The following is a 22,734-nucleotide window of genomic DNA, read 5'->3' as shown; positions in this document are numbered from 1 at the left end:
TATCAGCGGTTCCTCCAAAATGCAGAATCAATGGCAGCAGGCTTTGCCATATGTCTGGCATTGACTCGTTCTCCCAAGTGTTATCCCCCATCACCACTGGCATATGGGACTGTACAGTTTTCTTTCAAACGTTTTCTTCTTTTTTTCTAAAAAGAAAGAAGGAAGGAAGGAAGGAAGGAAGGAAGGGAAAAGGCAAGTAAGTTCCAGGGTGAACTTACCAGTCGGAAGTAGAAGGGTTCATGCAGCACCAGAAACAAGATAAAAGGAAGTAAATGTGAGGCTCCAAACAGTGCCTTTAGGGAAACATGGGGAAGTTGTGATTTCCCACTGTTGAGACATGTCAGGACCTTGTTAATAAGAGGAAAAGGAGGAGAGGCAGTAGTAATGTAGGCATAAGTGAGTGTGAGGTGACAAAGAACAGCAGGTGGGCTGAATATGTGACCTCAGCAAAAAGTCTAGAAAGCACTTTCAACAAGTTGGAATTGGAAAAGGCGGCGGCGGCTGCTGCTGCTGCTGCTGCTGCTGCTGCTGAGGCCTTGGGGAAATTCACAGGGGTTTCTTACTAGGGGTTTCCCAGAGTTTTGCCTGTCGGCAGTTTTTCTGAGACAACCCTAATTCATAACTGGCAAGATAACAGTGGGATGTTTAGCAACCTTTAAAAAGCAAGCAAGCAAGCAAAAACAACCACTTGTTTGATGCCATGGTTCAGTACTTCTTTAGAAAAATAAAGGAATAGAGGTGACTGTACTCAGACCTTTCATGCATGGACAAGATTGGACAGTTGATCTCCCTTCTATATATAGAAGGAAGATATGATTACATTAGCTCATAACTCTTTATTGGGGGATAGCTAAAGAAAACATTGAAAACCTTAAGTCTGGCAAGAAACACAACCTTAGTGCTCCCCTCAATATCCCAGAACCAGAAAAGGTTACCTTCAAGTTGTTGTTGTTGTTGTTGTTGTTGTTGTTGTTGTTGTTGTTGTTGTTACATACCATCCTTCATCTCAGGATCACAGGGCAGTTTACAAAAACACAAAAATACATAGCATAGTAACAATCAAAAACAAAACAAAACAAATTCCTTCCAGTAGCACCTTAAAGACCAACTAAGTCAGTTCTTGGTATGAGCTTTCGTGTGCATGCACACTTCTTCAGATACACTGTGTATCTGAAGAAGTGTGCATGCACACGAAACCTCATACCAAGAACTGACTTAGTTGGTCTTTAAGGTGCTACTGGAAGGAATTTGTTTTGTTTTGACTATGGCAGACCAACACGGCTACCTATCTGTAATCAAAAACAATACAGTTTAAAAGGCAATGGACTGCATAATTAGCCACAGGCCTGAGAGGAGCAGAATGTTTTTTTCTGGCACCTAAAGATATGTTACAAAGGTGCCAGGCGAGCTTCCCTGGCAAGAGCATTCCATAAGCAAGGAGCCACCACAAGAAAGGCCCATTCTCATGTTTCTTAGTCACTTCACAGGACAAAGGTGCTTCAAACTTTTGGTTCTTGTTGACGCCTAGAAAATAGCACAACATTGCCTCTTAGCATACAGCGTGAAGGAATTAACCCGGGTGGAATTTGCTACTTTAGGACAATCTTCATCCAATGTGAGCTGTAAGCACAAGTGCCCTATAGGATATACAGTTTTGTGTGTGAAATGCAATGAAACAATATTTAAATCTGAGAAAAGATATAGCTGCCAATAGTATGTGAAATACAGCACAGCTTTCACTGTTTCCTAAAAGGCGATATTCTTTCGGCAGATAAAATCTGACATGAAACACTAGAATGACTTGTGATCTTACTGTGTGCAAGACTATAAACTGTCATTTCCAGAACTGATGTGTTGCAGTTTCTAATATTTGTTCAGTCACTTTAAATAACTTCACTTAGTCTTAGTAGTGCATTTTCCACAAATTTTAATAGGATACAAATTCCAAACTGAAGCAGTTTTTTCGGATGCATACAGTATGAATTATATATTGTTATCGCAGTGTTTTTTTTCATCTAGATGTAGTTAACCAGTTACTGCAAGCTAGCTCAAGACAATTCAAAAGAAAGCATCTGATTAAATATTTCAGGCTGAATACAGTCAAACTGATGTTCTGCCTCATAAAAAAAAGTTTTCTCGGAACTGAACTGTGATGGGATTATGAGCTACTTGTGCGTAAAAGTTCAGTCCCTCAGATCTTGGGCATGTTTCTCAAGACTCTGTGTACAGCGGAGCCCCTTAAGCATGACTCCCTTAATCGCTGGCAGAATCCGACAGTGGGCGTTTACGGAAACGACTCCAGCATAGAAGCTCCTTAACGGAAACGCGTCGTCTGGATTCTCGGCGCGACAGTTTCCGGCGCGGAGTGGGTGTACCTATAGGAGGTCCTGCGACTTCTCCACTGTTTTCGCTGGAAGATTCCCTGAGCAATTCCTGCGCCTCACTCTCTCTCTGATCTCCCGCACTCCCCCTGCTGGTACCTTCCCCCGCTGCTAATTCTCTCCTAGCTTCTGAGAGCCCCTCCACCACCTGCCTTTCCGATGGCAGTTCCCTGACATCCACCTCCCCCCCAGGGCCCCCTTCACCCCCTCCCGCCCCCTCCTTTACTGGCGGTGAGGATGGAAAACCCCGGAAAGAACACTCCTCATCGTCAGAGGATTCAAACACTTCTCTCCACTGACTCCCGTCTCTTCTCCCTGAGTCCCCTTCCTCGTCGGAGTCTATTCCCTCCTCCAGCCCTGATTCTGGGAACCCTTCGAACTCTTCTTCTTCATCGGTGGTGCCGAAGTGTTCCCTCCCGAACCGTGCTACGGGCTGAGGTTTCCTTGGGAACCGTTGATGAAACACTTCTATTAGAACCTCGTCATTGACCTCCTCCGATTCCGGTTCCCCTTCCCATACAACCAAATACTCCACCTGATTCCCTTTCCACCTGGAATCAATGATTTCTGCCATCTGCATATTGCGTTCCCTTTCCTCTATGACTGGTGTTTGAATGACCTCCCTCTCACGTTCCCCCCACTCCCGCCCTCCTCGGTACGGCGGCAGTAAGGACCTATGAAATACTGGGTGCAGTTTCATGTGGTTGGGCAACCTGAGTTTGAATGCTACCGGGTTGACCTGTAGTATGACCTCAAAGGGTCCTAGCCGTTTGGGTCTCAATTTCTTACACCCTCCCTTGAACGGCAGTCCTTGGGTGGACAGCCACACCCGGTCCCCCACCCTTATGGTTTCACCTTCCCTTCTGCTTCTGTCTGCTTGCTTCTTGTATTCTTCCTTGGCCCTCTCTAAGTTGAGTTGGAGTTGCCTGTGGATAGCTTCCATCTCTTCCACAAAGTGTTCCGCTGCTGGGACACTCCATCTTTCCCCTCCTTCTCCTGGGAATGCCCTGGGATGACACCCATAATTAGCCAGGAAGGGACTCATCCCTGTGGACACATTCTCCGCGTTGTTGTAGGCAAATTCTGCCAGGGCCAACTTATCTACCCAATCATTTTTTCTGTCATTTACATAACACCTCAGGTATTGTTGTAAAATACCGTTTGCCCTTTCCGCCTGCCCATTTGTTTCTGGGTGTCGGGCAGTCGAAAAATTGACTTCTACGTGCAGTAATCTCATGAGCTTCCTCCAGAACCTGGAAGTAAATTGTTTTCCCCGGCCTGAGACCACCCTCAAGGGGGCGCCATGCAACCTAAAAATATGCTTTACAAACAACTTGGCGGTTTCTTCCGCTGTGACCGCGTGTGAACAGGCTATAAAATGGCACATCTTAGTTAATAGGTCTACCACCACCATGACAACTGTCTTCCCTTTGGATTTTGGCAGATCCGTCATAAAATCTATGGATACTGCCTCCCATGGCCTTTCTGGTGTGGGTAAGGGTTCCAATAACCCCGCTGGTGCCAGCCTCTCTCCTTTTGCTCGTTGGCATCGGTCGCACCCCCTTACATATTCCCGTACGTCTTCCCTCACCTTGGGCCACCAAAACTCCCTGGTAACCAACCACATGTTTTGTGTTGCCCGAAGTGCCCCGCTGTGGGGCTGTCGTGCAATTGTTTGAGTACCCTGCCCCTCAATTCCCCTTCCGGTATGTACAGTGCCCCCTTGTAATACAACGTTCCGTTCCTTTCCTCAAAACCCCCTGTGTTCTCTCCACCTCCCCGGAGTCCTCTGAGTTTATCTTGGGCATAATTATCGTTCTCGGTTCTCTCTACCAGTTCTCTTTGCCCCACCAATGCCGCCCCACACACCCAGTGGTCCTCGGGAATGATATGTCTCTCCTCTGGCGCTCCCTCTCCCTTCAAAGACTCTGGTTTTCGAGAGAGAGCGTCCGCTCTGACATTCTCCTTCCCCGGCACGTAGCAAATTTCAAAATGGAATTTGGAAAACTCCTGGGCCCATCTCACTTGTCTCTGGTTCAGTACTCGGGCAGTTCTCCAGTATTCTAGATTTTTGTGGTCGGTCCGCACTTGGACCTTGTGCTGCGCTCCGATCAGCAAATGTCGCCATCTCCGGAACGCTTCATGAATGGCGAGTAGTTCTCGGTCGTACACGGTGTAGTTTCTCTCGGATTTGTTCAACTTCCGCGAGAAGAAGGCACACAGTCTCCATTCCGACGTATCTTTTCCCGGCTGTAGAAGCACCGCCCCCACCGCTCGGTCTGATGCGTCAGTCTCCACTCTCATTGGTTGCCGTAGATCCACGTGCAAAAGTTGTTCTTCCGACGCAAACGCCTTCTTTAAACTTTCGAACGCTCGCTGCGCCTCTTCCGTCCAAACAAATTTCTTCTTGCTGCTGAGACAATCAGTGATGGGAGCCGTTAAGTGGGCAAAGTTCTTGATGAACTTCCGATAGAAGTTTCCGAAGCCCAGGAACCTTTGCACGTCCTTCTTAGTTTTCGGTGTCTTCCATTCCAGTACCGCTTGAACCTTGCTGGGATCCATGGCCAATCCCTTGTCTGACAACCGGTACCCCAGGAATTCCACCTCTCTGGTATGAAACTGACACTTCTCCAGTTTCACCCACAGCTGGTTTGCTTGCAGTCTGCTCAGTACCTCTCTTACGTCCCGCACATGCTGCTCCTCATTCTCTGAGTACACCAAGACGTCATCTAAGAACGCTACACAGTTCTTGTAAAGCAAGGGTCCCAGGACGTGATTCATGAATGATTGAAAACAGGCTGAGCCCGCCTGTAGACCGAAGGGCATAACGAGGTACTCAAAGGCCCCCAAGGGTGTGAACATCGTGGTTTTCCACTCGTCTCCCTTTCTCATACGTATCAGGTTATACGCCCCCCTTAGGTCCAGCTTGGTAAAAAATTTCCCTTTCCTCACCCGGGTCAAAATGTCATCGATTCTGGGCATGGGGAAAGTCACGGGTTCTGACACTGCATTTAGGGCCCGGAAGTCCACGACCAATCTGGGTTTATCCGTGTTTTTTTTGTCCACAAAGAACACTGGGCTGCCCCCCACCGCTCGTGACTCTCTGATGAAACCTCGCTTGAGGTTTTTGTCAATGAACTCCCTTAACTCCTGCATCTCCCTGTCTGACATAGCATACAGCTTGCCCACTGGCAGTTGTGCTCCTGGGAGTAAGTTAATTTGACAGTCAAAGGGTCTGTGCGGGGGCAGTTTGTCTGCTTCTCTTTCGCTGAAGACGTTAACCAAGTCGGCATATTGTCGTGGTACCTCCCCTTTATCTGTTACTTCCATCCCTGCTAGCGTGGCCTGGGCTTCTGCCTGTGCTTCCCCTCCCTTGCAGTGCGCCAGGCAATACGCTGACCCAAATGAGACTACTCTCTGGTGCCATCCCACTAGCGGGTCATGCAGCGCTAGCCAGCTCATTCCCAATATGATGGGCGCTCCTCCCAGGGTAGCCACATTAAACGCTATGACCTCCGTGTGTCTTGCCACCCTCATTATCATGGGAACAGTCTGGAGGTTAACTTCTCCCCCCAACAGCTCCCTCCCATCAATCGTTGTCACCTGCAGAGGGTTACTTAAAGGAACAGTCTGTATCTGGTGTTCCGCTGCAAACTCCTTACTCATAAAATTGCAGGAGCTGCCTGAGTCCAATAGCGCCCTTATCTTTAGCGGATGTCCGTTTGGTAGCTCTAGCACCACCTCCACGACAAGCGCTGGTCTTGGGGGTTCAGGCTTGGGCACATTCACTGCTCTTTGGCCTGGCTGCTGTGCCCCGATGCTGGCAACCAGGCGTTGGCTTTTACCTGCTCCTTAACCCCCTCCTCCTCCCCCCCAACAGCTCCCGCCATTCCTTGCCATCCCTTCCTCTGAGGGCAGACTCTGGCAAAGTGACCTGGCTGTTGGCAGAGGAAACACTTCTTGGCGCTCTTTCCCTCTTTCTTCCGCCCTTCGTTGGCGTTTGAAACTCCGTGCGCACGCGCTGTTCCAATCTCCATCGGTTCTACTGTCGGTAACTGCTGCCCTGGTATCTCTGGAATGCGGAACTCACTCCAACGTTCCCCTTTCCCTTCCCGCTTTTCCAAGGCTCTTGCCTCTTGGCGCGCTCCGACGGCAAGCGCTGATTTAGTCAATTGGTCCATAGACTCCGCCCTGGGCGCGCGGGAAAGTTCATCCTTCACCGCCGAGGATAACCCTTCTTCGAAAAGCATTTGAATTGGGTCTGCAGACAGGTCCCACCCCTGTTTATGGATCAACATGGTAAACTCAGTCCAGTACTCTCGGACGGAGCGGTTCCCCTGTTTACACGCCATCAATTGTCTGCGCACCACCCCCTGCTCAATCTCACTGGAAAACATCAGGTCCATGGCGCGAAAAAATTTCCTCGTGTCCTTTAGAGCGTCACTGTGCCCTGCCATCAGGGGCCTCACCCAGTCTTTCGCCCCACCTTCGAGATGCCCAATGACATACGCCACTCTCGATTCCTCATCTGGGAAGTCATCAAACTGCAGATTGAGGGCGTATTGCATCTCAGTCCTAAAGGCTTGACAATTTCTGGGATCACCCCCAAACTTTTGCACCAACCCTGGCACCTTCCTGGCAAGTGGGGTGGTTTTGCCCTTGTCTGCATCCTGAGCCTGCCTCTCTTCGAGCCTCGCTGTTTGCAGCGCTAGCTGGAGTTGCAACACCCTGTACCTTTCTTCCAGGCTTGGACCCGCTCCAGCTCCTCCTGCGTCTCCAGCTCCGGTTGGGTTGCTCATGATGCCTTTTGCACAAGCGCTTACGGAGACTGGCGGATTGCTGTGATGGGATTATGAGCTACTTGTGCGTAAAAGTTCAGTCCCTCAGATCTTGGGCATGTTTCTCAAGACTCTGTGTACAGCGGAGCCCCTTAAGCATGACTCCCTTAATCGCTGGCAGAATCCGACAGTGGGCGTTTACGGAAACGACTCCAGCATAGAAGCTCCTTAACGGAAACGCGTCGTCTGGATTCTCGGCGCGACAGTTTCCGGCGCGGAGTGGGTGTACCTATAGGAGGTCCTGTGACTTCTCCACTGTTTTCGCTGGAAGATTCCCTGAGCAATTCCTGCGCCTCACTCTCTCTCTGATCTCCCGCACTCCCCCTGCTGGTACCTTCCCCCGCTGCTAATTCTCTCCTAGCTTCTGAGAGCCCCTCCACCACCTGCCTTTCCGATGGCAGTTCCCTGACATGAACAAACCATGCACTCCACCTTGAGCTCCTTGGAAAAAAAAGGTGGAACATAAATGCAGTAAATAAGTAATAAATAAAACATGGTCTACTAGCCATTGTTTTAAATTAAACAATTGCACTTTTGTTTTGGTTTAATTGTTTACTTGTGTTTTATCTTGTATTTTATTCTGTGAACCGCCCTGAGATCTTTGGATGAAGGGCAGTATATAAATTTAATAAATAAAATTCCTTTTTTTTTTGCAGAAAGTAGGTGGTTGCTAGTTGTGTTTTGAGTTGTAGTTCTCTAACAAGTTAACCCAGATCCATGATGGGATTAAACATTTCGATCTTTTTGTTTTAAAATTGTTATGGTCAGTTTATTGACCATGCTGGTATAGCTTTAGAAGCCAGAATAAGTTAACACAGCTACAGAAATAATACATAATATGTGACCACCGTGTAATGGAAGGGAAGCACATAAGTGTTTTAATATTTTGTATGAAATTAGTTAAAATTTTTAGGGTTAAAAATAAGAATGTCTCTATTTTCATCCATGAAATGTTGGAGACATATTTCAAAATCTTTATCTAGCCACCCAGATTCAGCATACTGGAAACAAATCAACATCCAAATAAGGACAAAGGAGCCATAATCTCTGAGCAAATAAAATTAATAGCATGCAGTTTGCTGTGGTTCATGTTTGCTCAGTATTTGTACCCAGCTGCCTTGTTTGAGGAAGGTCTTCTTCTTGGAAATGTCCAGGACATTTTAAACACATGTTCATTATACTTTTGAGGCTGGTTGTGTATGCAGCTCTTTTTACTAGCAGTTAGATTCTCTGTTTTGCAGCTGCATAATGCACCCTGTTATGTTGCTCCACTCCTTGAATTCTTTGTAATAAAGTAGGTAGCCTAATCAGGTTTTATATTTCTTCTTGTCTAGTAATTATTTAATATAATTTATTTGCTATCTATCTAATTAGAATTAGATTTGTGGACCAGTTTTAAGGCAGCTTCTTTAAACTACTGCCTGCCTGTGCTTGCATTGATAGAGGCTTACTGATAGTATAGGAGCTTAACTTGACTCAGCTGCAGAGCATCTGAAAGTACCTCTGAACATGTGCAGAGTTCTTCCATTACTTTATCCTCCCTTTATCATGTATGTATCTGGGGTCCGGGAGAAACTTCTAGCTTGGCTAGAAGACTGTATGGCTTCCAGGCAAGCTTAAGCATTTTACCCTGCATTTTTGGAAATTAATTGGTGCATGTCAGGAAAGGACCATGTGTCTTAGGAAGATGGCTGCAGCATCCTCTCCCTTTTGCTCCTTTGGTGCAAAGAATATGAGAAATGACTTTCTAATCACACACTTAAGATTCACCCAGTCCAGCATTCCCAGGGAAGTCTGTGCACATGCAGAACAAGTCAATAAATTGTTTGTCCTTAGTATCAAAAATCTCTTCTTCCAAAGCTTCACATAGTATTTGTGACAGCTGCCTTATCTGCCTATACTTCCATAAAGTAAGGGGAAATGATGTTACCCATATTTCAAAGTCACCTTGCCACACAATTTCTCTGGAGAGTGATTAAAGGGCACCGTGCAGGGGACAGCCTTGTGTTCTCTGCATCTCAGAGGATGTATTGCCATCCTCCTCTTCTTTTCCTCTTTTCGATTTGCTTTTCCAATAAATCTGACTTTGTGTCAGTCTGCTGTAGGAGAAGCTGTTGCAACATGAGCCACTGCAGAATGCTAACTAATTTCATAATACCCCGCATAAGGTGACCCACTTACAAGTTCATCCTGCAGTCATGCTTTAAGCTTTGTTCCTGATTTACGTAACAGCATATTGGTTTCATCAGATAGCTGTCAGATGTAGTCCCTGGCTGCTTGCTCTAGCTTCTTCCATGCACACAGTCTTTGATCTGTATTCCACACAGTTTTGGGGGAGATGGTGCTTTATTTGACTTCTCCACATCGAAATGATATGAACACTAAATGTAAGTGAAACACTAACGTTAGGTCTGACTATGACTAGAGAATAGTCTTTCCCATGCATCAGCAGCATTCATGCCAGGTTTAAAGAGTATTCCCTGTCCCTTCTGAAAGCATCATATGTAGTATATCATATCAAACCGGCAAATTCTATAAGGTAAGTGCTAAACAAACAAACAAAAAATCCCTCTGCCCAGAAGTGCTATCCCCTAATCCCAGATGTATTGAGAAGTGACTAAAAATGCAATCTTTTGTAGCCAAACTTACATTTCACATCCTTTGAAGGATCTGCAGTGTTTTCTAGGTATTCCATGATTCGAATATCTCCCTTTCACCAGCAATTATAAGCATACGACCCTGGGCCCAGCAGCTGGTTTCACAGGAGGATTACTTGGAGGAGAGGTAAAGGTGGCGGCCAAACCTCCCTTACAAAGCATATTCCAAATAATACCCATTTCCATAACATTTATCCCCTCATTTCTTGCCCTGAATATTGCAGTTGGGAGCATTTTGATACTCTTCAAGAGCTATATTTGGCTCCGGGGCCTTCACTTGCTTTATTTCATTAACAGAAGCTCAGTCAGTGACTGTGGGGTTCACTACATGGTATCTATGTGCCATTGATACTGGGTTTTACCATTTAAGGTGTTCTGCATCTCTCTTGTTTCTGTAGCACTCATTCTTCTGCCGACTAACGGAAGATAAAAAGTCAGAAAAATTCTTCAAAGTTTTTTATGACCGCATGAAAGTGGCTCAGCAAGAGATCAAGGCTACAGTCACAGTTAACACCAGTGATTTAGGAAATAAAAAGAAAGATGATGACTCGGACAGAGATGTACCAGCCAGGAAAAGAGGTAATTCTCCAGTGTTCCTTAAAGAAGGATATGAAAATCAAACCCTTCAGTGAAGTCTTTTATTGATCCAGAGGTTCTGGTCCACGACATGGAAGTTAAAAATTCAGCCCTACCATGGCACTGCTTTCCTCCTCCATCCATTTGGGATGTGGCAGTTGCTGTGGTGGTGACAGGTATTTTTAGCATTAATGGGCCAGCCAGCTTGAGTAGCTTGACATGTTGCTTAATCCTTGTTTTTAACACTCTGCTCTGCGTGCAATAGGTCTAGGATTCTGTAGCTAAAAACAGACGTCCCATATTCTCCGTTTGTAATAAGAGAGGGATTGAGATGGGCACTTGCACTCTCAAACGTCTCTTTTCCTTTGGAATCATTATAACGTACATGTCTGATGCATCAGTACATACTGTTTATTGTCAATAACATGACACTGGAAGAAACAGAAAAGGTTGCTTCCTAGTGGCACTTTACATGCCTACGGTCAGGTGTTCTGTTGTGGGGTTGGTGCCCCTCATATATGAGATTTGTCAGTGTCAGTTGGCATCAAAATGCCAGCACATATTCTTGCATTACCTCCTATTTAATCAGGATTTACCCTCACTACTGAAAATTCAATACTTGTTAGAACGCCCTGCTGCTAGTGTCTCGTTTGCAATATCTGAAGAACCTATTTGCATTATCAGTAACCCTGCAGCATGTACTTAGGCACCAGATGCAAGCATTCAGGGTTGGGCAGGGGGAATAGCATGGACATGAGTATGACAGGATCATAGGGACACAGACCAAAGTCCATCTAGCTCAGTATTGTATACACAGTATGTCCCAGCACTACATGGAGATTGCAAAAATTGAACTTTGGAGCTTCCCCATAAAACTTCTCAAATCCTTCCCCCCGCCCCTAAATCTCATTTGATTCCTGTACTGTAATGGTGGATGCTTATCTATTCTTTAGGGAACAGCCTTCACATTTACAGAAAGGATATTGCTGTGTCTTGTGTGGTAGTATAAACCAAATCAGGCTGTCTCAGTAAAACTTGCGGCATTAATTTGGATAAGACTTACTACAAAGGTAGATGTGTCAACATGCTGGAAAATGTTGAATTGAGTCTGCTTGGTTGTTGTTGCTAATGGACCTTTGTCTCTGTGTTCTGTAGCTTTGAGAGAACCCATGACCCAAATAACAGAGGAGGTGCGAGATCAGTTGGTTGAAGCCTCTGCTGCTACAAGGAAGGCATACAACACTTACAGGAGGGAAGCTGATCCCGACGACCATTATTCAGCTGCAGATGGCGCACAGTCTGCAGCAGAAAAAAACAAAGACGAACTGGAGATGAGTCCTGTTATCACAATAATGCAGCCCATCTTGCGGTTTTTGCAGCTGCTGTGTGAAAACCACAACCGGGACCTGCAGGTAGGCTATGCAGCATCCTCAGGCTCAGCTCTACAAAAAAAGGTTTTCTGCCATCCTCTCAGTAGAAAAGCAGACTTGAGCTGAGGGCATACTTTACCCCTAAATGAACAGCAGTTCCTTCCCAAGACATGTTGTTGCCAGCTCATTGAGGAGCAAAGTGTTTCTCTGATGGAGTGTGGTAGCTTGGAACTGAAGCCCATGTGATATCAAAACTTTCCCTTCCTGAGTGGAAACCTGCTAGAGGTGAGGAAGCATGGGGAGATGTTGATTCATGTTGTTGTTGTTTAGTCGTCTTAGTCGTGTTCGACTCTCCCTGACCCCATGAACCACAGCATGCCTTGGAAACTCTTGACTTTCTTCTCAAAGCTTCTTCTTTTTTTATGTCCATGGAGTTTTCTTGGCAAAATACTGGAGTGGTTTGCCAGTTCCTTCTCCAGGTGGATCACAACTCTTGGCTATGACCTGTCCATCTTGGGTGGCCCTGCATGGCATAGCTCGTTATTCAAGCCCCTTCACCACAACAAGGCAGTGATCCATGAAGAGGGTTGATTCATGTAGCTTCCCTCTAAAGATTATCCCTGATCATCTTGATTCGGTGCGGTTTACTTTGATCCAAGAAGATAGGTCTGTCTACAGCACTGTTTTATCTGTGAGGCCGTTTTGATTGTGATAATTTCACAGTGCTTAACAATAGATGGGCTGTTTGTTCTGCATTAGGCGTGTTAAAGGTTCCAGGTCTAACCAATGAACTGAAAACCTGACAATATGTTTTCTTTGAAGCTCCACAGTCTTCGAGACTACTTTGAAACACGCAATGGTGAGATGGCCCAGGACATATTTTCCATTGCCAAAAGCTATAAGCAAAGCATCTCAAACAAATCTTACAGGCATGAGCTGGGTCATTTATAGTTTCAAGCCTAAAACACTATGAATGGATTCATACGAAGCAGGAGATTTTAAAGACACCCTGGACCCAAATCAGATAAAATCATAAAGATCAAAAACAGCTCCTTAAAATGAGGAGCATGAAATTGCTTCAGAAGTGACACTGTGTTCTTCCTTGCAGCCTTCCCTGGCCAGTATCCTGGTGGCCACATTCTTAACCACCTGGGGTCCACCCCAGTGACAAGACTCAGGCAGGGAGGCAGGCACACAAAACCAGGTGCATACACTCAAAAGTGAGTGACTGATAGAATACCTAGCAAGGGAAGTGGGATCCTAATAGACCCTCATCAAATTTAGGCTGCTGGTGATGATGGGTTGTAGCCAGATGTGTTCCTACATTCGCTGAAGGCTTGATTCAGTAGAGGCTTCAGTGCATGGAACAGGGAAGAAGGCAATTTTAAAAAATATACCCTCACACACCCATCTCATGCTTTTCTGGATGGTTTTTCTAACCCTCTGGAACAGATTTTTTGGGCGGAGTGATGGTGGCTAAAGACTGAAGGCTGCGGTCAGCCAAAAAACCAGCCAGCTCTCTGCTTCCATTCATGGGAGTTTCCCCTTTTATCAGAGAGCCCTCCATGAACAAGACACTGTTGAATATAACCCAAATATAGTGAATGCCTCCCTTAGATGTGGTGGACTAAATCAGGATCTCATTGTTGCACACCCAGTTATCCCGCTCATCCAGGATCAAATGCTTTCCAGTTACCAACAGGGCATTAAATGGCAGCTAAAGCAATGGGCAAGAAACATTGCCCTCAGACTTCCACTGCTGGAAGGGGATAAGTGAATAGCATAAAGATGTCTGATCTCTCTTTCCATCTTCAAGCTTGCTTGTCTTATCTTCCCCTATCCCAGATACCAGCGTAATTTCATCTGTCTCCCCATGTCATAGGCAGACATGTGACAAGATTTCATAAGGGGCAGAATAGTAGAAGAACAAGCCTCTGGGGTTGGCAGTGAGCCTTGGCACGTGTCCAAAAATGCTTGCCCCAGATGCTAACTTAGGAACAAAGATACTTAGCAAGCATGAGGGGAAAATAAAAGAATTAAGCTCAAAGAGGGAATTTCTAACTAGCTGTAATCTGCAGGAACTTTGAGTGGGTGGAATGAAAACTTGTTGCTCTTTATAGATCAAAGACAACTAACTAAAAGGAAAGTTTTGAGGAGAGTGAAATGAGTGTAATTGACCTATAGGCACTTGCAAAACATTACAAAAGTCAAAAGCCCTAAATATTTATCTATGGGTGTGTTGAGAGGCTTAGATCACACTCAGATCATGTTCATTATTGCTTTTAGAAAGTGATGTGTGAATGGAAAACTGTGGGAATCTGTTGCAAAAAAATAGCACATTTTGATTTCTTTTGACCAGCATCAATGTTCAAAAATGAAACTGAACTTTCCCCTCTCCATTATTTCATATTCATCTATAGAATTTCCTGCGTTGTCAAAACAACAAGACAAATTACAACTTAGTGTGTGAGACTCTGCAGTTTCTGGACTGTATCTGTGGAAGCACAACTGGAGGACTTGGACTTCTTGGGCTGTACATTAATGAGAAAAATGTAGCATTGATCAACCAGACACTGGAAAGTTTGACTGAGTACTGCCAGGGACCATGCCATGAAAACCAGGTAATCTAGTTATTGCAGTAGAAAACGTGACGTGGTCGCAAAATTGGGAATCTCATGTACAATTTGGAACCCTAAGAACTTATCACAGAACTCTTGGAAGGGACCTCAAAGGGGCATCCATTCCCATACCACCAATTGTTCCAAAATGTGCTGCTTAACTACAACACCCCAAAGAAATCAGAAATGAGAAGTCTAGAACAGAGCATCCTCATCAGTGAGAACCCCCAACTCTTTCTTAGTGCAGGCGAATAGCTGGTCTCAGCATGAGATTCTGAAAATGCCTTAGTGCAAATAAAGAATAGTTGGATTTGTAGTAAGGTAACAAAAGGGACGCGGGTGGCGCTGTGGTCTAAACCACAGAGCCTAGGCCTTGCTGATCAGAAGGTTGGTGGTTCGAATCCCCACGACGGGGTGAGCTCCTGTTGTTCGGTCCCAGCTCCTGCCCACCTAGCAGTTCGAAAGCACGTCAAGTGCAAGTAGATAAATAGGCACAGCTCCGGCGGGAAGGTATACAGCGTTTCCGTGCGCTGCTCTGGTTCACCAGAAGTGGCTTAGTCATGCTGGCCACATGACCCAGAAGCTGTCTGCGGACAAACGCCGTCTCTCTTGGCCTATAGAGCAAGATGAGCGCTGCAATCCCAGAGTTGTTCACGACTGGACTTAAATGTCAGGGGTCCTTTACCTTTACCTTTAACTTTACTTTTAACAAAAGGGAAGCCCAGTAGTTTAGCTTACTATGGGCTGCAATGAAAGTAGCATTAAGTAGAATGCTCTGTGAGCATTTTGATTTCTCTTTGCGCAATGGGACACTTTCCCCTCCTCCTGCCCCTGTTCCCCTCTCCCCGGCTCAATCTATTCTGGGGTTTTCTCCAACTTTCTTGAGGAGGTTTTGGAACAACATGGGATACACACATGGAGTGGAAAGGGAAGAAATTCCTTTGCATTAGTGTAATAATTTAGTTGAATTCTTCCCTATGGAACTCTTCATGGGAGTGGTGGGCAGAGAGAGACTTAACAGGCCTTTGGGAAGAAAGGTTATGTTTTCTGGTTAGCCACTTAAAAAAGGTTTCTTCTTTTTACGTTTCTTTCTCCCCTGTGCAGAACTGCATCGCGACGCATGAGTCCAATGGTATAGATATAATTACAGCATTAATTCTCAATGATATCAACCCTCTAGGAAAGAAGCGGATGGATCTAGTATTAGAACTGAAGGCAAGTGGATACTCAACTCTGAAGATGGACGGTAGTATCACAATGAAGAAGCAAAAGCTTCTATCCAGATCTTGATAATTCTAGCAGGCTCCTTGAGTGCCCTGGGCAGTTTGCTATCACATGGGGTTTTTTTCTTTAAAAAAATCATTTTAAAATAAAGACTTCATAATATTTTATTTCAAGCTGCTTGCCTGTTCTTAATTTAATATATGGAATGTATTTCATACATTCAAAACCTGAGTTTCAAAGAGAACTAAGTACAATTACTTAGCTATGATACTGTAACTTGCAAAATTATTTCAGCCTGTTAAGGGGCTTAGGACATGTGATCAGAGCTGTATACATAACCAGTCCTGTGACAGAAACCATCAGGTGGTCTTATGCACAGCTGTCCTGCAATTTAAGGCAGAAGATAGACGTTGAGGGAACAGGAGCCAGTCATCTATTGATCAATAGCTACTTTGGGCAAGCCATCCAGTGCTGATCCTGATCCATTGGTTAGGCTCAACTTTGAGTTGCAATTAAATCAGTGGAGCCTCTACTCTGCGTTAGTGCACAATTGCTGGACATAGTTGCTGATCTTGCTTCCAGCATCGACTTCTGCATTGTGAATTTAACATAATTTTTATATACAGAACTTAACATAGGGGAGACTTCCAGTGCTAATTGCAGTTGGGAGAAGCAAGACGATAGGAAAGGAAAAAGTCCCATTGAGTCCCCTCACACTATATTGGAGATGGGTCAACTACCATCTGTGTCTAGTACACAGTGTTGCAGTGTGCTGTGCATACCCAATATTACAGGAGGTGTAGAGTGATCCTGTAGTTTCTTGTGAAATACTGTGGTTTGATGTATTCTCTCCCTGCCCCCAAAAGAAATCCAGCTTCAGTCTGATTTGAAACCATATCAGGAAACCAAGCAGGCAACTTACACCATGGAAAACACCTGTGCCCACTGAAACAGACAGGCAGTGGGTGGCATGGATATATACCAAAGCATACTGATGTGTACAGCAAAGTTCAATTGTGACTTGAAATGCAGTAGGGAGAAAGCTACCTCACTGTGTCCTAAGGTGGTAATGTATACACAGTCTCACCTGATTTCAACCAATTTGCGGTTCTTTATATTTTTCCCCTTTCAAGCTCAGCTGCCATCAGTATTCTGTCAGCTCACAGGTTAACAGATAGGTTGTTTTTGTTTTGTTTTGTTTTTAAAAATCTTTTAATGTATAAATATCTATACTTCCGCATATTTAGGGAGTGCCCCAAATGCAAAAAAAACAACAACACAAAAAACCCCATCACCTAATTGTTTATAGTGGTCCTGTTCTGCTTCCAAACTGATAGACACTTGACTTCACAGTTTAAAAGGAGAAAAGATGCAGCTATCTTTTGTGTGTTGCCTGAAACCTACTTTCATTGTATTTATGTATCTAAATGACATCATTGCTTCTTAGTAGAAATCGTGTTAGATTTCAACTTTATGATACCTTGCGGTCTTTCACATTTGCTCATCTTCGTTACTTTGACAGGTTTATGCAGCTGGAAATAGTCACATTGATCTGTGGGTTGTCTTTTTTACTTCTTTCAGTTTTTTATAACACATTCAACTATTCATCAGATATCTTTCTTTGACTTTTACCAGAACAATGCCTCTAAGTTACTCTTGGCAATAATGGAAAGTAGGCACGACAGTGAGAACGCAGAAAGGATCCTGTATAATATGAGACCCAAAGAATTGGTACGTTTCCAAGGATATGCCTCCAGATTTTCAGGGGTTGTGGTGGCAAAGGCGAATTTGGCAGTATGCAATAATCTTGCTGCTGGTTGGGTGGCTAAGTTCATACTAAGTTCAGGATCTAAGTAAAGTAATTACTTCCACTCACTGAACTCTTGAAGTGGACTGCAAAGATGTTGGGGGAGTTCATAAGCACACGGGTCAGTTGAGGATGGGGAAATTAATTTTTCCAAGTGAGATTAAAAAGTAAAAGGGTGCATCCAGAAAGCACTGTTTGTGCAGCATCAGAGCCTATAAGGATTTGAGAAGCATTGTTGTACAGTTCTCTTCTGACAAATTCCTGTGAAATTATCTCCTGCGCAACTTGGGGCTAAGAGCTCAGTAGCTCTTGGCAGCCTGGAAAGCTATGGTGGTCCACTCCGCCTGCTTCTTTGAAGATCAGATAGCAGAGGGAGGGAAAACATCTGAGGTTCCATGACGGTCCTCTCTGCACCCTCAGATTTATTTTGATGTAACTGCTAATCATCTGTATAGTAGTATGGCTGCTTAATTTGCAAGTGACTCATTGAGATATCACAAATGGGTAGTTGGCAACGCTGTAAAAAAGAAATGAAAACCTTGCAAGCGTGAAGTGCACTGATCCATCAACACCCATATGAAAACATCCTGTGTTGATGAGGGGTGACAGTGTTTGGATTCAAATAATCTATCACAACTAGATATCAATTTGACGAGTTGAGACAAAAGCCATTTAACAGTTTCTAAGCGTTTTGTTCCATCCAGCATTAATAAACAGCAAAACGTCAAGCCTGGGATTCCAAAGTGCAGGGCCGAAAGTCTATAAACTCGCCACATTGTGCCTTGGTTATGGCAGTAGTCCGAGACGGGTGTGTGATGCAATGTATTTATTATCCAGCAACAAAGGGGTGAGCTGGGGATAAAGTTTCAGTCTTTATTTTGGCTCCTATTCCACTGAGTCAAGTGATTTGTAATGTAGACTCAATTTGACAGCAAATACCAGCTGCTTTAAAGACAAAACAAAACGGAAAAACCAACCTTTTTATAACTTGAAATGGAGACCTCTATTTCAGGAGGGAGGGAGGGAGCAATAAATGTGAAATTCCTTTAGAGGAGTCGTCCACTGGCAGTATGTTTTGGCTTTGGCCTTGGTATTTCTGTCTCTCACACCACCACCAACACCACAGTTTTGAGTGTTGTATTTATCTTTTCTCCCCAGGTTGAAGTGATTAAGAAGGCTTATCTGCAAGGTGAAGTTGAGTTTGAGGATGGAGAGAATGGTGAAGATCTTGCTGCATCTCCTAGAAATGTGGGGCATAATATTTACATATTAGCCCATCAGGTACAATTGCATTTATGCAAGGAGAATTTCGTGGCACATTCTACGAGTAGCAGGGCCCTATACCCAAATATAGGCATGGCCATGTGTAACCTATCATTTGGGCTCAAGTGCACAGATTCAGGAAATCTGATCTCTGTTGGGACAGCCCAGATGTTCTGATTCTGCATGCTGATCATGTTTTCGTACACAAATGACCAGGAGAGTAATGAGGTCAGCATAGATTCATTCCACTGGCAGAAATGTTGCATAAAGTTTCACAGACTGGTGCCTCCCATTGGTGCTGTTTGTCCTAAATTTCTGGTTTACCACTGAAATGCTACATCTGTAACTTACGGAGCACAGGTTCAAAACAGCTTTAGGCCACTTCAGGAAAAAAATTTATTTTCAGTTACCCTGACCAGCCAGCACCTGGAAGAGTACAAAGAAAATGCAAGTACATTTTCATTGAGATGCAGGCCACTATCACCAAATGTACTATTCATTTATTTTAGCTCGCTCGTCATAACAAAGAGTTGCAGAACATGTTGAAGCCTGGAGGTCAAATTGATGGAGATGAAGCTTTGGAATTCTATGCTAAGCACACAGCTCAGATTGAGGTAAAGGCTACAGGAAATTCTGGGTAATATTTGCTGTGCCAGTCCAAGGAAAGATAAACCAAGAAATTGTTTTAAAATTAGGCGGGAACACCAGCAGAAGTGTCCTGTGCAAACAATGCAGATGTACTACATCAAAAACAACTTGCACCTATGGAATATTATAGCAAATGCAATGCTATCCAATATGTTCTAAACTGGCTTATATTCCATCCTCTTTTGAATTTAATTGAGTTTGCCAATTCTTTTCTAAATCAAACATTTTTTAAATTTAAAAAATGGTGCTTGTGGCAAGCTTTAGACAAGACAGATTAGCCACGTGGATCTTAGCTACATAGCTCTGTGTAATTGTAGTAGAGATATACGGACAAAATTTCATACTTTGACATATCCCCCACTTAAGCAGGGGAAGGACTGTTTGGCTTGATTTGTTCTGGGTGTACACTGTTCACTGAGGGGTGAGTGTTGAAGACATTTGCTATATTTGCAAATACTGAATGAATATCAGAACCAACTGTATCCCAGCAGAACTGTTGCCCTATCTCAGATCCCAATGAGCAGTCCTTCTTTGTGATTGTACTCACCAGGACAGAGATCTGTCACCTTCCCCCACCCCACCCCCACTGTCATTGCAATCATTTTGTCCTGGTATCCATGTGAGTATAGGCACCTCATATTTTAAAAAAAGCACTGCTAATGAGAGACATGGCACAGTGTTTCAACTTCTCGTATCTGTTCTTCTGTTTTTAGAAATTCCAAATGAAAACCTGTTTTTTACGGATGTTTTCATTCTTCTAAGCTCTGATGAGAGTATCATTCAAAAACAGAGAGAGAAAGGTCCTTAGCTTTCAGGACACCAAATAACCATTACAGTGGTGCCCCGCAAGACGAACGCCTCGCAAGACGGAAAACCCGCTAGACGAAAGGGTTTTCCGTTTTGGAGGCGCTTCGCAAAACGAATTTCCCTATGGGCTTGCTTCGCAAGACGAAAATGTCTTGCGAGTTCCTGCGGAGTTTTTCCCCTCCCCCCCTTTTCCTAAGCCCTAAGCCACTTATCAGCTGATCCGCTGATAAGCCGCTTATCAGCTGATCCGCTAAAAGCCGCTAAACCGCTAATAGCGCTAATCCGCTAAGCTGTCAATGGGCTTGCTTCGCAAGACGAAAAAACCGCTATACGAAGAGCCTCACGGAACGGATTAATTTCGTCTTGTGAGGCACCACTGTAACTCATTTTTTTAATAGAAACATAATTTAACCACCCTGGACTGTTAAATTTGCCTAACAAAAGGAATAGTTGGCCATCAACCATAATGATATATGTATATACCCAGCTTTTTGGACTTGAAATGTTACTGAAACAAAAGGGAGAGACCTACAGTAAATGGTGTTACACTAATGGAATCATAGAATCATAGAATCATAGAGTTGGAAGAGACCACAAGGGCCATCGAGTCCAACCCCCTGCCAAGCAGGAAACACCATCAGAGCACTCCTGACATATGGTTGTCAAGCCTCTGCTTAAAGACCTCCAAAGAAGGAGACTCCACCACACACCTTGGCAGCAAATTCCACTGTCGAACAGCTCTTACTGTCAGGAAGTTCTTCCTAATGTTTAGGTGGAATCTTCTTTCTTGTAGTTTGGAACCATTGCTCCGTGTCCGCTTCTCTGGAGCAGCAGAAAACAACCTTTCTCCCTCCTCTATGTGACATTCTTTTATATATTTGAACATGGCTATCATATCACCCCTTAACCTCCTCTTCTCCAGGCTAAACATGCCCAGCTCCCTTAGCCGTTCCTCATAAGGCATCGTTTCCAGGCCTTTGACCATTTTGGTTGCCCTCCTCTGGACACGTTCTAGTTTGTCAGTGTCCTTCTTGAACTGTGGTGCCCAGAACTGGACACAGTACTCCAGGTGAGGTCTGACCAGAGCAGAATACAGTGGCACTATTACTTCCCTTGATCTAGATGCTATACTCCTATTGATGCAGCCCAGAATTGCATTGGCTTTTTTAGCTGCCGCGTCACACTGTTGGCTCATGTCAAGTTTGTGGCCAACCAAGACTCCTAGATCCTTTTCACATGTACTGCTCTCAAGCCAGGTGTCACCCATCTTGTATTTGTGCCTCTCATTTTTTTTGCCCAAGTGCAATACTTTACATTTCTCCCTGTTAAAATTCATCTTTGTTTTGGCCCAGTTCTCTAATCTGTCAAGGTCGTTTTGAAGTGTGATCCTGTCCTCTAGGGTGTTAGCCACCCCTCCCAGTTTGGAAATCATGAAGTATTTTTGTGAGGAGAGTAGCAGGTCTACTGCATAAGTGAGGTTCTGATAAAGGAAGAGTTTGCATCGTGGGGGATGATACATGCTCGTTTTAAGGGGCAGCCATACAAAGTAATACTTAAATCCTCTCTTCTATAGATTGTTAGATCAGATCGCACCATGGAGCAAATAGTTTTCCCTGTGCCCAGTATATGTGAGTTCCTCACGAAGGAATCTAAACTACGGGTGTACTATACTACCGAGAGGGATGAGCAAGGCAGTAAGATAAATGACTTTTTCCTGAGATCAGAAGACCTCTTCAATGAAATGAACTGGCAAAAGAAACTCAGAGGTAAACTGGATTGCTGCCAAAGGCAATTTTTCAAGATACTAATTCTTGATCTGAGAGACTGCAAAGTTCTTCTCTGTGTCAGAGAAGCAATTTCAGCCTCTGGGGAATTTTATCCTCGCACAAAATTATTCTCCATGTAATTTTGCTTTCAGTATCTTAAATATTTTCAGAAAGACTTGGTTTAATCATTAGCTGTGCATATTGTTGTGTGTTTCCAGCATTACATTTCCTGATTACTATTGTGAAAACAAATGCTTTGAAGCAGCCAGAAGATTATGCAGATGGATATCATTGGGAAGGGAATGGCCAGCCATTAATCTTAGGGGCAATTTGCCCTAGGATCCTTGTCAGATATGTTACATAAGGACTAAACTAGACATGACACAGGAGATCTGTGTTCACAATCTCCTGTGGGGTTTTGCTTTGGTTTTTACTTCAAGCAGCTGCATTGGGATGCTAATTTGGGGCAGTAGCTCTCTGAGAAAGTGTGCTGCACCCTTTTCTGCACTATTTCCTGGAGGCAGACCTCTTAATGTACAAAGCTACTATCAGCTCAGAGTGGAGTTTGGGGAGAGAATATAGTACATATTGCCTGCAGGGCTAATAGCAACTCCAGCTGTCTCACAGTGCTGCTCCTCTGATCAAATTCGCTTTAAAATTACATATGTATATAATCACAGGAGACTCTTATCACCGTTCTCCTGCACCATGCCTATGCTCATGCCCATGTTCAAACTACAAAAGCTCACATCTGTGACTATTGTTTTTGCGGCTACATC

At 44.3% G+C, this 22,734-nt stretch overlaps 2 protein-coding genes across 10 annotated transcripts in view; one reads left to right on the top strand and one right to left on the bottom strand.

The window, feature by feature from the left end:
* LOC309337273 (uncharacterized protein) overlaps positions 1-22,734 on the bottom strand; it is a 132,738-nt gene that overhangs the window by 47,957 nt on the left and 62,047 nt on the right. The gene's annotated exons all lie outside the window — the stretch shown is intronic.
* ITPR1 (inositol 1,4,5-trisphosphate receptor type 1) overlaps positions 1-22,734 on the top strand; it is a 215,470-nt gene that overhangs the window by 151,661 nt on the left and 41,075 nt on the right. For all 8 annotated transcript variants that reach the window (XM_081852239.1, XM_081852234.1, XM_081852236.1 and 5 more), the window contains 8 exons: positions 10,275-10,455; positions 11,608-11,864; positions 14,243-14,443; positions 15,545-15,655; positions 17,300-17,395; positions 18,630-18,752; positions 19,244-19,348; positions 21,763-21,955. In XM_081852239.1, coding sequence (XP_081708365.1) covers positions 10,275-10,455; positions 11,608-11,864; positions 14,243-14,443; positions 15,545-15,655; positions 17,300-17,395; positions 18,630-18,752; positions 19,244-19,348; positions 21,763-21,955 — 1,267 coding nt within the window. The remainder of the gene's footprint in view (positions 1-10,274; positions 10,456-11,607; positions 11,865-14,242; positions 14,444-15,544; positions 15,656-17,299; positions 17,396-18,629; positions 18,753-19,243; positions 19,349-21,762; positions 21,956-22,734) is intronic.

Source organism: Podarcis erhardii, assembly GCF_964252035.2.
Source record: "Podarcis erhardii genome assembly, chromosome: 2".
Classification (NCBI taxonomy): Eukaryota; Metazoa; Chordata; class Lepidosauria; order Squamata; family Lacertidae; genus Podarcis; species Podarcis erhardii.
Note: the sequence above shows the minus strand (reverse complement) of the source record. Positions and strands in the feature narration are given on the sequence as shown.